Source organism: Galeopterus variegatus, unplaced genomic scaffold (genome assembly GCF_000696425.1).
Source record: "Galeopterus variegatus unplaced genomic scaffold, G_variegatus-3.0.2 Scaffold2577, whole genome shotgun sequence".
Classification (NCBI taxonomy): domain Eukaryota; kingdom Metazoa; phylum Chordata; class Mammalia; order Dermoptera; family Cynocephalidae; genus Galeopterus; species Galeopterus variegatus.
The window spans coordinates 130,907-145,986 of NW_007728688.1; the positions used below are offsets into that span (position 1 = coordinate 130,907).

The 15,080-nt window shown below is 37.6% G+C and overlaps 1 protein-coding gene across 1 annotated transcript in view; it reads right to left on the reverse strand.

Moving 5' to 3' along the window:
- The window catches only part of LOC103598352 (serine/threonine-protein kinase ULK4), a gene marked incomplete at its 3' end in the record, with an annotated part of 241,815 nt that overhangs the window by 94,387 nt on the left and 132,348 nt on the right, over positions 1-15,080 (reverse strand). Inside the window, exon 13 of the mRNA XM_008582347.1 lies at positions 8,115-8,207. Within this exon, the coding sequence (XP_008580569.1) occupies positions 8,115-8,207 (93 nt within the window). The remainder of the gene's footprint in view (positions 1-8,114; positions 8,208-15,080) is intronic.

Genomic DNA, 15,080 nt, shown 5'->3' on the forward strand with positions numbered 1-15,080 from the left:
AATTATATTAAGTGAAACGAGTCAGGCACAGAAAGAGAAACACTACATGTTCTCACTTATTGGTGGGAGCTAAAAATAAATAAATAAATTCACACACACATACACACACACAAAATCGGGGGGGGGGAGAAGACTTAACAACTGTAACAACTACAACTTCTTGAAGTTGATACAACAAGCAAACAGAAAGGACACTGTTGGATGGGAGGGGGGAGAGGGAGGAGGGAGGGGGGTTTCGGTAATGGGCCACAATAATCAACCTCATTGTATATCGACAAAATAAAATTAAATAAATAAATAAAATAAAGATCATAAATTCTTTCTTCTGCTTGTTCTAGCCTGCTGCTTAAGCTATCAGTTGTGTTTTTTACTTCGTTGAGTGAATCTTTCTGTTCCATGAATTATGCTACATTCTTTTTTAAGGTATTAATCTCTTTTTAAATTTCCTCCTTCATATCCTGGATTTTTTTTCTTGTTTCAGTATGTTTTCTGAGTCTTATTATATCTCAGTGAGTTTCCTTAAGATTGTTGCTCTGAATTCCTTTTCAGTCATTTCAAGAATTTCCTGCTCTATAGGGTTTGGTATTTAAGAATTACTGTATTCTCTTGGTGTTGTCATATTTTCTTGTGTTTTTGTATTTCTAGTATCTCTATGTTGATGTCTGGTCATCCGGTAGAGCAGCTGCATCTTCTATTACTCTGGATTGGGCTTTGGGAAAGAGACATCCTCTTCTTTTTCCAGTCTCCACTGGTGACTCTCCTTTTGTCAATGCACTCGAGTGTCTGGTGAGCCACCTGCATGGTGGCTTTGGTGGGCCCCCTGTGCAGAAGTGGTGTTTTCAGCATGCTCTCTTGCCTGCTTCCGGGTGGTGGGGGGCTGCCTAGGACCCTGGGCATTGCTCAGTTTTTTAAACGCTTACTTTATCTCCTGAAATTCCTCTACTTTTACTTTATTCCATAGTTATTTTACTCATTGAGATTTCACCAGAGGAAATATTTTAGCTATATAAATTCAGCTAATTGAAAGGGGGAAAAAAAAACCCTAAATGGCTTATTTTAACAACAGGGAAACATCTCAAACATCTCTGTCATCTTTGATGATTTGGGCTTTTACTTTTAACAGACTACAAAATGTAAATGAAAATATATCAGTATATGGCAAAGCCTATTTTATTTAGATTTATAAATTGAAAGGCAAATTCAAATGGAAGGCATCTTATAACTGGGATGTTGCTAATAGCTTCCACAATTTTTATCCAAAGTCAGTCCAAAAAGACTGCCCCACCATGCACTTTCTTCTGCTATTGAAGAACTTTTTTTTCAATTCTTTGTAGGGTGCTAGAGCTCTGGTTTATATCAGTATCACAAAACATCTACCTTCTGTCAAGGGTTTACATCTTCTACAAACACTTCCTTTAATATTTCTTCCTCTAATCATAATGAAAAGGAAGAAGAAAAAGAAGGGAAAGAAAGAGACAGAGGAAGAGACAAGAGGGGAGAGGGGAATAACAAAAGGGGGGAAAACTTACACAGCATTTTCCGTGGACCAGGTGCTAATATTACCCTTATTTCCCAAAGGAGAAAACTTAAGTGCAGACAGGTTAAGTAACTTAGCCAAGATCATACAGCTAGTTCTGTTAAAGTCCTTTAGATGCTACCATAATCTTCTGGACATGACTGTCTCTTTGAAATCATTACATTGTTTAATAAAAGCTTATGTGTAAATGTCACCTCCATCAAATTATAAGCACCTTTAGGATGAGAACTTTATCTTATCATTTATCCTTGTCATCACTCAGTAGTTTCTGATTAGATATTTGATAAGTGAATGAGTGAAAAGATGAACAAATGAACCAAAAACCAATGAGGGAAGTCAGTTGAAGTACTTTTCACTGAAGGCTGCACCACTGATTGACTGTAAACTTCATCTAAGAAACCCCTAAAATTTCATTCCTCTAAAAAGCATCTTTATAAGTCTTGCCATAAAACAAATAGCTCTAAAATTTTCAAGCAAACCAAAATGTTACTAATATTGCTTAGATACAGAGCATAAACATTTTTTTTGCAATTCAGAAAAAGAGCTAAATTTTGCTTCAAAAGAATTCAAAGAAGTTAAAGTTTAATTCGTTTGCTGAGAAAGATTAGCTAAAAGCTAATTAGCCCTTAATGGAAGCAAGCTACTGGGATATCACTCCATCTGAGAGGAACGGTTTAGTGCAATCTACTGGAAAATTAAGAAGAGAGAAAAGGGCAGAGCTCAGGGGAGTTAACCCATTCCTCCTGACAGTAAAATCGCACCAATGTGGCAAACAATTTAGCTTTCTGCTATACACTCAATAATAAACTAAATGCACCAGGGGCAGCAGCATTTAAAAAAAATAAAATCCCTATAATGTACAATGCAGATTTAATCATGCTCTTGTCCATTATTTTAAGGAGAACAATAAATTCTCAATGGTACTATGACTAAGTTTTTAAGGGCTTCTTATCCACTAAAAATCCTATAAAATACAAATAAACACACACAAAAATGCTTCAGTTGACATAGAATGGCTTAATGTTCTAACAATTTTTACTTGGTACTCTGAACTCAATACATATACAGAAGCAAAATTAAGATGCATGTCCTTCAAAGTACATGATGCTGATGCATCCAATTAATAAGTTAAATTTATAACAAATCGTTCATGGTTATTTTTATATGTCTAGAAATCTACTTGCATGAAACGATTAAGGCATTCTACTCTTGATATACATTTCCAGTCAAGCATTTGGCCTAAAATTTCTTGCTACCAAGCCTCTGGGGAAGATCTCTAAGGTTAATGAGTTACTATTTTAGACACTTGCCAAAATTAGGGGTGGCACTCCTGAGCACTAGGCCTAATTTTGTATTGGTTACATTAAGAAAATAAACATAGAACATTCACTAAATTTGGTAACAAGTAAAAGCAAATAATAAAAACTAGAAATAGAACAAAAAATATTATCTGATCACAATGTAATTAAACTAGAAATTAATATCAAAGACAATTTTCATGTATCAGAATGGCAAAGATCATACATACACTAATTTGATACAGGTTTCACACCAATAGGCACTGTCATACAAAGCTGGTGAAGAGAAAACAGGCACAACTTAGATTGGAAGCAATTTGGCAACATCTTTCTAAATTACAAATGCTTAGACCAGTGGTTTTCAAATTTGTTCACATATTTAATCAGCTGGGAGAGCTTCAACAATTACTGATGCCAGTGTCCAGCCCTAGAGATTGTGTGGTTTAATTGGCCTGGGGTATGGCCTGAGCTTTAGAATTTTTAAAAGAGGTGCAGATGGTATAGACAGCATACTACCATCTATGTGAAAAATAATACACACATACAAACTAGCAACAACAAACTAGCAACAGAGGCTATCTCTTTGGAGGAAGACTTACTTTTCTCTACATACCCTTCCAAATACTAAAGTTTGGAACATAAATTATTTGAAAAATAAGTTCAAAAAGTTAAAATGAAATATGAAATCAATCTGGTCATTTCATTTCCCAGGCAAACAAAATTTTTACCAGTTAACATTCAAAGGGGCACAAGCAAACTTTTTGGAATGACAGCAATACTCTATCTTGATTGTGATAATGGTTACACAATTGCATGTGTTTGTCAAAACTCACAGAAAACTATATACCTAAAATGAGTGAATTTTACTATATGTAAATTATACCTTAATAAACCTAAAGTTAAAAAAAAAAAAAGCTTACATGATACCCTGACCTCTTGAACAATGTTGGTAGAAATGTAAATTGGTACAACCACTTTGGAAAACTTCTTGATGGTATCTATTGGATCTTTGTGAACACAAGCCCTGTGACCCAGCACTTTCACTCCTGCATGGGCACCCAATGGAGGCACATAGATGGATTCACCAAGGAGCACACGTGGGAATATTCGAGGCTATACTATGCATGATAGCAAAAAATTGGAACAAGCCAGACACTGTTAAAAGTAAAATGGATTAGTAGACTGTGGTGTATCTGTGCAATGGAAAGCCAGGCAAGAGAAGATTTCGTTTGAAGAGTAGCATTTCCAAGACCAAGGAACTGATGGCAAAGAGCATGAGCAGAAAAAGATATACAAATGGTCCTTGACCACATGAAGAGATCTTCAAACTCACTCAAGATAAGAGAAATAGAAATGTAAATTACACTGAAATAACCCTATCTCACCTCTCGCACTGGCAACATTACAAAGTTTAACAACAAATTTTGGTGGGAAGGCTATAGAGAACTAGGCATCCTCATACATGTCCTTTGGAAATGCAAAATGATAAATCCCCAGAACGGGTAATTTGTCTGTATCAAAAAATATAATGTATTGGGCCGGCCCGTGGCTCACTCGGTAGAGTGCGGTGCTGATAACACCAAGGCCCCGGGTTCGGATCCCACATAGGGATGGCCGGTTCGCTCACTGGCTGAGCGTGGTGCTGACAACACCAAGTCAAGGGTTAAGATCCCCTTACCGGTCATCTTTTAAAAAAAAAAAAAGAAAATGGGCACATCTTGCCGAGGTGAGCCCGAAGCAGCAGAGAGCCAGGTGAGGGCCCTGCACCTGATTGTTTCACAACTCTGGTCGGGGCGCAGAACCACTGTGACCACCACAGTTGGCCCAGCGCCACCACCTGCTCGGGACGAGGCCTTGGGCAATGTCTACACTGCTGGAAGGCCTAGTGTCCCCATCTGCAGCATGGGAGCGTATTTATCCTTTGATACAACACCATTTCTAGGAATTATCCTACAAGATGTACACACATGTGCACAAAATGATATTTGTATAAGATTATTCATTGTTTGTAGTATCAAAGATTAGAAACAACTTGGGTCTATCCGTTAGAAACTAATTAGATAAATTATGATATATCCATACAATGGAAGATCTTACCACTGTAAAACACAATATGGAAGCTCTCTATGTATTAATATAGAAGGAAATCTTGGGGATATACTGCTAAGCGAAAAAAACCAAGAGGCAGAAAAACATATATAACATACTATTTGTGTGTAAAAGGGAGAAACGAAAAAATACATATCCACATTAGCTTGCATCTGGACACAGAATGAATAAAAGTACTTAACCGTAGAGAATGATAGGAAGACGAGGGGAGAACAGAGTAGACAGGGAAAGGAATAAGACTTCTCAATATCTTTTTGATATTGTTCTTTTTTTCCCATTAAAAACTTATAACCATTCCAAAATGTTGCACTTAAAGCATGTTTTTAAAAATCCAGTTAGGGAAATAAAAACAAACTCCAAAGTCTAATTACTTATTATTTTTCCCTCCCCCATCCCTTCTCTCAAGGTGTGTGAATGAACTTTGCAACTTACACACGGGTTACTAGGACTTCCCTTTAAAGTGTGTGGGGGGTGGAGTGGGGGGACGGGAATGGCCTTTAATGCTTTGCTCTTGACTGCTGGAGCCTCAGCCAAAACTGGCATAAGGCAAACAGAACAGAATCCAGAAAGAGACCTCAAGTAAAGCAAAGGTAGCACTTAAATGGGGGGAAGGGAAGGGTATGATAAATAAGTGATTTCAGTTAACAAAACGACTTAGATATTTTTGTACGTCAGTATTCAAACTTTATCTTGCCCTTTTAAACTGCTACATAGTGTTCTATATTATGGCTATAAAATAATCTAATATTTTACTTATTTAAAATTATATAAACTACACAAAATTTTCTCATTTTAAAATTATCTGCCTCAGTAGAAATCTTCGTGCATATGTGAGGTTTTCTTTCGAACAGATTCTTAGAAGTAGAACTGAAGGTTGAAGACGAATCACTGTTCACATTTTAATTAAATATAGTGAGTAAACATTAAAAGAGATTCAATATTATCAGTAAGTTTGGCAAAGAATGTCAAGAGTATAAACAAATACTGACATGAAAAGATCTCCAAATCATTTTGATAAGTGGAAAAGCAAATTTCATGAATATAGAATAATACTATTCATGATTTTTTAAAAATCAACCACCACAAAACAAAGCTATTTATTTCAGTATACATATTGAATTTCAGTACCTAGAAAAAGTTCAGGAATGACATACCCCTGGGGGAGAGACCTGTGAGGCAGTGGGGATGGGAGATGAGAAGCCAAGGGGACTCTTGATTATATTGTTAGAATTTAAGGCAAAGACAATATATTCAAATATTATTTGTTCAAATTAAAACATAAAGTTATAAAAAATTAGTCCACTGAATTCTGCTTATACACTTAAAAAAATTTTTTTTTCTTTTAATATAGCGTATTGCACATATTAGTGGGGTATAAAGTTGACTATCCATAGTCATGTACAATCTGTGATGGTCAAATCAGCATAGTTAAGTAATCATTCTTGTGGTTAAGGCAATGTAAACCCCTTTTTAAAAAAACTAGAGTAAATTGACTTCTAAACCTAGTCTCTAATCATTTTTAAAATAAAAAGGTTCTATGAAGGCCACTGATTATTTGATTCTACTTCTCTAGGTTTTTGCCACTCAATGTAAGGGAATTCAGCTGAATTTCATATAGAGTTGGAAGAAGGGAAATGAGTCTAGAAATCATGCCACACGAATGAGCTAATGTCAACACAAAAAAAGTAAATGCAATCTATTCAATCTAATGAAAGGATAATATTAGTATACAGTATTAATACTTGATGTCAAAGGACCGGGAAAGAAACATCCATCTGAATTTTTATTCAACTTCTAATACATATTCACTCATTAGAATTAAACTTCTTTAAGAAGACAGAATGGTGCCTTCTGAGTGATAAATATAGAAGACTCATTGGTCAGACTTTCTAAAAGGCTATAGAAACACAGAGCTTCACACTGGCAAAGATAAAAAGAGTATTAGTTCAGTGCCCCCCAAATTCTTTTGCAACATGGCACAGAGAGTACAGGGTAATATTTGCACAGCACCCTTTGGAAGGAATGAGAGACAGTAACCGGCCTGAGTTACTACAGCCCCAGCAATGTGGATGACCCAAAGACCGAGAGCACCTTGACACCCATGTGACTCTGTCACAGCACACCAGTATGCCCTGGCACATCCACTGGGGAGAGTGTTTTGGTTCAGCTTTTCACTCAATATGGAATCTATCTTAAAACAGCCTTTCTTGTTTGCTAGTAATAGCAGCGATGGTGGCTCATAATAGCACAGTACTTTCTGTGATTGGACAGCAGACCAGATGAAATCAAAGTGGTTGGGACTACATGATTCAGTTCTTTGTTAAAGACCAGCTGGCAACTCTCAAGGTGCACTGCACCTACAAATGGTATTCAAACCCCAAAAGGTCCTCAGGCATCACTGTACATAAAAACTAGTTTTCTTATTTGAAAGCAAGGAGTACCTCTTTCTTTCTTCACCTTCTGTGGACCTGGCTGTCCTCTCAGACAAACTGTTCTTTACAAGACTAAAAACATCCCAGCAACTAGTTCTAAAGAAATCCAGCATCATCATATTCAGGACTTTCCATAAAGACAAAAGCTCTTCACTACTTAAAAAAATGTCAACTAAATAAAACGGTAACAAGTAATAGTCAATAGATACTATCAGGATTTAACAAACTGTTCAATATAATATGAGGCACCAACTGGCATTTTTAAAGCACATGTATGTATTAATTTTTTCTCTTTCAAGAATTTATCTTTTTTTTTTTTTTTTTTTTCCGTGACGGGTAAGGGGATCGCAACCCTTGGCTTGGTGTCACCCGCACTGTGCTCAGCCAGTGCACACACTGGCCATCCCTACATAGCATCCGAACCCACAGTGGGAGCGCTGCTGCGCTCCCAGCACCGCACTCTCCCAAGTGAGCCACGGGGTCAGCCCAAGAATTTATCATTTTAAGGCATAATGCACTCCACAATATAAAAACTCCAATAAGGGACAAAAATATGAGAACAGGAGCCAAAACAGCATAAATGACAGATATTACAAACCATGAAACATGAAAATTTACCACTTTGGAAGCTCAAACATTGGTCTTTTAGAATTTCATCATCTTTAACAACATTTTCAGAACACATAAAATTCATTTTATAGATGAAAAACAAGAAGTAGAAATTTGAACTTATAGTACCTGGTAAAAGTTGAGTTGTGTTCAGTCATCGCAACTAGCAGTTTTAGAGCATACGCTGGTACTGGGTCAGGCTCCATGAGAATGTGCTCATACCTGAAACGATAGAGACATTTAAAAAATACTCAGTTGTTTCCCTCATTTAAATGCTCTTCTAAACAATAAAAACAATACATCTGGAGTGCAAACATCTAAAAAAAAAATAGATACTGAAATAAACTTATCGACTATAGCACCCGCCAGGTTATTTAAACTCATGAAGCTTCAAACAGCTTCACTTGCCAGTGGTGATGATACTGACCTACCTCATAGAATATTGTCAGTAAAATTCACTGAGATAATCCATATAAAACAATTAGTACTGAGGTGGACATATAGTGAGAGATCAATAACCAGTAGGCATTTGTGTTGGGGGTCTCCAAGACCACCCTCACACTCGAAGATTCACTAGAGGACTCATGGGACTCAGCATAGAGTTGTATTCATGGCCAAGATGTAGCATAGGAGCATAGTAATGACACAGCTGAATCATAAGAGAAAAAGACATAGGCAGAAGACTGGAGGAATCCACGTGCAGGTTTCCTAATGATCTCTCCCTTTCCCAGCAATGAAATTCAGCTCATATATGTAATGTTTCTACCCAGGGAAGCCCATTAGACACTCAGTGACCAAGGTTTTTATTTGGGGCTGGTCATGTTGGCAACCTCTAACATGTATCAAAATTTCAGACTCGCAGTAGGAAAGCAAGTGTTCAGCATGCACCAGACTGTTTGCACAGTCTAGGCACAGTGAGGGTAAGGGTTGACTGACAGCACTCTGAGAACAAGATTCCAAGATGCCCAGCCAATGGCCAACCATGCAAGCAGGACTTTTTAAGGACAGCAGTCTCAGGCCTGCTATGCTCTTTTCTGCACAGCATTCTTAATACTCTAAAATCCCAAATTAAACTATTACCAAAGAGAATAAAACTCAAAATGTCTTTTTTTTTTTTTTTTTTTTTTTGGTGTTATCAGCACCGCACTCTACCGAGTGAGCCACGGGCCAGCCCTTAAATTTTTAAATTATAGCAACTAAAAGATTTTCTCATGTATGACAAAGATAAAAGACAAAATACTAATCATTCATAATAACATAATAACTGAAATGTTAATAAACCAAAGACAGCAATATGTTAAAAGAAAAAGACCCAGAACAACCAAGAGTAATTTCATGAATGGAAAAAATCAACATTAGAAAAATCAGTTAATAGGGGCCGGCCCGGTGGCGCACTGCTACAGTGCGCCGCTTGGGAGTGCGGCGGCGCTCCCGCCAAGGGTTCGGATCCCACATACAGACTGGTCCCCGCTCACTGGCTGAGCGAGGTGCGGGTGCAACACCGAGGGTTGCGATCCCGTTGCCGGTCGGGTCCGGTACGGGCACGACACTGAGGGTTGCGATCCGTTGCCAGACACAAAAAAAAAAAAGAAAAAAAGAAAAAGAAAAATCAGTTAATATATTTCCTCATATGAATAAAACAAAAATCAAGTAAACATCTTCAGAGGTGATAAAAAATAAAATCCAGTATTTGATAATATTTAACATCCAATTCAAATTTTGTTTAAAAAGGAACAACTTAGCACACCAGAGGGAGATCATTAGTTCCTTTCTGTAAATATTCCTATGGAAATAAAAAAACTTTTGTCAACCTAAGTCAGGGGTACCCAAGAATACTCTCAGGTTCAATGATTTGCTAGAAGGACTCACAGAACTCAGAAAACCTGCTATACTCCCAATAATGGTTTATTACAGTGAAAGGACACAGATTAAAATCAGCAAATATAAAAAGTGCATAGGGCAGAGCCCAGGAGAGATCAGGCACAAGCTTCCAGTTGTCATCTGCTAGTGGAGTTATACAGATCATGCATAATCTCCATAGTGACAATGTGCAACAACACATGTGAAGTACTGCCAACCAGAGAAGCTCACCTGAGCCTTCATGTCCAGGGTTTTTATTGGAGGTCAGTCACGTAGGCATGGAGCCCCTGGTTGGCTGACCTTACTCAGTCCTCAGCCCCTCTAGAGGTCAAGCTGATATGCTGTCGCCCAAGGCCCCCACCATAATTCACAACATTAGCATAAATGAGCTGGCATGGCTCAAGGCCCCAGGCATACAAAGACACTCTTATCAGACAGTATATTCCAAGGCTAGGTAGTTATCGCCCAGGAGGCAGTCAAGCGCCAGTTTCTTTGGAATATACAGGGTTGGAACACACCACACCTGCACAAATCCCTAATAGGGAAACTGAGAGGCACTGCCATTAATGTAAGAAATAAGAGAAGAATGCCCTCCTCCACTGCTTACCAGTATTTGGAAATTGTAGGCCAGGGCATCTCACATTGAAGTGAGGATGAGAAAACTTCTGATGAGTTGTTCACGTACCCTAAATAATTGGCTCCATTTACCCCCACTTCCAGACATACTTGAATCACCGAGGGAAGGAGCCACAAGCCTATGAATTTTTACAAAAGCTTCCCAAGTGGTCTTACTCACATGCTTGTGTGGAAAGCACAGGAGCAAATATGGTCAAATATTTAGAAACACAATGTGGGGGAGAAAAACACTCTCAACAGAACTGAAAAATGTATTTCAAAATAGAGTTAACAAAAAACATGTATAATCTACATTTTTTAAAGAAAACACTGTTGAAACTTCACTGGCTGAAATAAAAGTGTCGAGTTTATCTAGCCATGAAACAGGAGGGACGGATGAAGCTTGTACTAACATGTGCATGAGAATTTTCCCAAAGAATACTGTTTTACCCTCCTCCCATTAGGAAAAAAGAGTAAAATTCATAATGGATATGTTTAGAATACAAATACTGAAAATATTTTAGTTTGATCAAAGATAGGTTTGTAATGATTAGCAAGATCTAGCAAAAAGTATGCTGTGATTTATTAAGCTTGTCTTCTGAAGCTAGATAAAGCAGCTAAGTTGATAGTAATAGGATACTGCACTCCTCTGAATGCAGCTTAACAGAAAAAAAAAATAGTGATGAGCCCTGACTCTTGAAATGGCCTAGAAGGAGACTGACCAGTGAAGAGCTGGCCAACATACATAGGAGCTGGAGAAGAGCATTCCAAGTGCTCTAAGCCTGGCCATCGATTGAGATTACTGACTTAATAGTGCTACATCCAGATAGTGTCCCTGGACCCCACCTTTCTACCTCTAGGATCCTCTCTAACTAAGGGGTCTTTGTTAGGGGCAAAAGCAGCTGAAACCCGGCAGGAAAAACCGGTAATACTAAATTCACACTCATCCCAAAGGAGAGAAAACCCCTAAAAAATCACTTTTTCAGGACTCAAGGCAAGAAGGTGAAGACAAGATAGTCCATGCCTCTTCATTCTTCATTTCCAGTCCTAGTATAAATAAATCTCTATATTATCAAGTGCCTGGTGTAACCAGTGCCCAATTAGGTGGGCTGGGAGAAAAATGAAATGGGCTATCTAGATAACTGTGGATTACTGTGAGAAGCTATTCTGAGGGATGCGAGCAAAGAATTGGCCAAGAGGTGCTGAGGACTTCACTGTATCACAGAGTCCCACTCTGCAAAAATTAAGCCACAAACTCACATTTCCATCTCAATGGAGTATACTCTGATAATTTGGTGGGGGGAAGAGAATATTCCAGAATATCCAAGAAAATTTGGGGTGAAATACAATGAAGAAGATGCTGCTAAATGAAAAGCTAAAGTACATTATAGAACCACAATAATTATTAAATGTAGGGTGGGATCAAGAATACACATATAAATCAAAAGGAAGATGATAATTGACAGTAGACAGGAAAGTATAATCTTAAAAAGGGAATTAGACCAAATGGTCAGACCATAACTTATAACAATGTATCTCCACCAAATTAAAATTTTAAGTGAAAATTTTTGACTTCATTAGAATATTAAAATGAGTAAATATTTACATATTCTTGGATGAAAAGGCCTCTTTAGCATAACAAATGTGAAATGAATAAGAAAAATATGTATAACATTAAAGTTTTTTAGAATTAAATATTTCTCAATGGCAAAACCACAATAAACAAACCAAATGAAGAAAAAATTATTTGCAGAATTTTGGTAAACACAAAGAGTTAATATTCTTACTAATATAAAGAGCTATTGCAAATCAATAAATGTACCTCTAGAAAAACACGATAAAATTCACCTAAGAATGGGCCGGCCCGGTGGCGCACTGGACAGTGCGCCGCTTGGGAAGCGCAGCGGCGCTCCCGCCCGAGGATTCAGATCCCACATACGGACCGGTTCCCGCTCACTGGTTGAGCGAGGCACGGGAGCAACACCGAGGGTTGCGATCCCGTTGCCAGACACGGAAAAAGACAAAAGACAAAAAAAAAAAAAAAATTCACCTAAGAAGAACATAAATGGCCAAGAAGTAAAGAGGAAAATAGTATACTTCATTAAAATCTGAAAGAATGCAAGTCAGAGCTAACAAGCATATAGTAAAATGGGCAGTTTCATAAAGAAAAGTTGGAAATATGTACTACTGTTTGAAAAAAAATTTGCCAAAACATATCAAATGCCTTTAAAACATATATAAATTTTGGTACAGCAACTCTACCCCTAGAGATTCAACAAAAGGGAATAAGGTTGTACCCAAAGATGCAGCCATAAAAATGGTCTTTGCATCATTATATACAATAGTGAACTACTAGAAAAATCCTACATGTTCAGTGACTGGGAATTGTTTAAATGATTTTCAGTACATCCATAAATGTAGGCATAGATAAAAAGTAGATTACAAGACAGCCAATAAAATAGTGTTATATATGTACAGATACAGAGATATAGATATTAACAATATGATGCCTGGGAGTAGGGAGAAGAGATGGGGTCCAAGCAGGAAATTTCAGGAAGTACTAAGTAAATGTCACGAGGGTTGGAGAAAACATCTAGGGCAACAGGAAGATAATAATTTGAAATGGTAGGCAAGAGGCAAAACACTCAGAGTCTTGAACAGCTGGGTAAATACTGTTAAGGCTATATTCTACAGTCTATAGGTTAAAAGGCTTCTGAGCAAGAGAATGATATGAGGAAAGCAACGTATTAAGATACAAATCTGACAGAGTGCAAGATGGATGAGGCTTGAAGAGTTTAGAGGAAAGAGATATGCTGGATTTAGATAAAGAGGAGGCTGCCGAACAGCAAAGGCGTTGAGGTAAAATCTACTTTTCAAGAAGGCTGAGAACTTTCCCATGGACTGCTGTGAGAAAAAGGTAGAAAACCTACTCTTTTTAGTATTTCCTGTACAGTTACTTCCAACATTTGACCTAGATGTCATCTTGAATCAATTTCAAAACCTTATGAGATAGGATATAAACCAAACAAAGTTATCTTGAGGACTTCCCCGTCTTGTAGTTTTCATGTGCATCAAGTTCTATGGGATTCTCTAGCGTTTTGCATGGATGCATAGATATTTAAGTAAATTAATAGTTAAATGGGGGCCGGCCCAGTGGCGCTCTGGAGAGTGCGCCACTTGGGAGCGTGGCGGCGCTCCCACTGAGGGTTCGGATCCCATGTGGAAACCAGTTCCCACTCACTGGCTGAGCGCGGTGCGGGCGCGACACCGAGGGTTGCGATGCTGTTGCCGGTCCCCGGTAAGGGCGTGACACCGAGGGTTGCGATCCCATTACCGGTCAGTAAAAAAGACAAAAAGGAAAAAAAAAATAGTTAAATGGATACTTAAGTGGATGGAGAAAAGGTCAGGTGGGAGGACCAAGATATTTTTATATGTACACGTGTGTGTGTGTGTGTGTGTGTTTATATATATTTCCTAAGTAAGAGAAAAATAGGTGCAACTTCAAAATAAGCGTTAAATATAATTTCAGATATTAAGCACTCTTCAATCAGATAAATAGCAAATTTTCATTATGAAAGCCTGTAAAGACTTCAATAAAGCAACACTCAATGTTTACAAAATATATCCGAAGAACTGGACTGGTAGAATTATCCTCATTCAAAGGGATCAAAGAATTTATCTTTATGTTGTATTACTGACTCCAACTCTCAAATTATCCCAACTTAAATTCCTGTAGGTTGTACCCCTTGGGGGAAAAAAAAGTCACTGTACCTAAATGCACCAACTTAGGTAAAGACTCAAAACATTACAAAAGGATGAAGTAAAGGGGGGAAAGTAGAATATTACAATGCTTCTTTCTGATGCAAAAATATTTATCTGCAAAAAAGGGAAAAGTCAAAAATAAAATACTTCTTTCTATTCTAATTCCCATCAAAGAAGGTCAAGTTCATACCTATTTTAACATAAAATGCTTGTGGCTAAGGAAGACAAAGAAGCAACACAGAACCATCCAGATGTCCTTTGAGACACAAGCACAGAAATTAGTCAAACTCACTATTTTTACTGGACATTATTCCTAAGACAGCTAAACAACCCTACAGTATGTTACCACTAATGAAATCCATCTATAAATTTCAATTTTTAAAAGGAAATACTATTCTCATTTGTAAGGAATATATTCCTTTGTCATATGCTAAAAAACAAAGCCTTAATAATTTATGGCCCTGATGATTTCACGGGTCACAAGAGAATTACAAAAAAGAAAGGCTATACTCATTTTCCCCAGGAGAGAAATACTGAATGCCATACTGTCATAAAAATATCATAAGCACATTTGTATCAGTATGATCTCTTTTCAGCACAAAACACTCAAAGCTAAAAAGAAAATATGAAACTAAAATGCATGTTGGCAAAATGTTCCAGTCTACCAAAGGCAAATAGTATAGCAAACTGTTCCCATGACTCACTACATCACTTAAGCCCTTCCTGACTGTCTGATCTCAAGCAGCCCCTCCCTCATTCCCCTACCGCTCTTCTCTCCTCTTACACTGTTTTTCTTTTTGTTGTTGTTGTTGTTGTTGTTGTTGTTTCTTCACAGTACTCATAAGTAATTGAAATCAT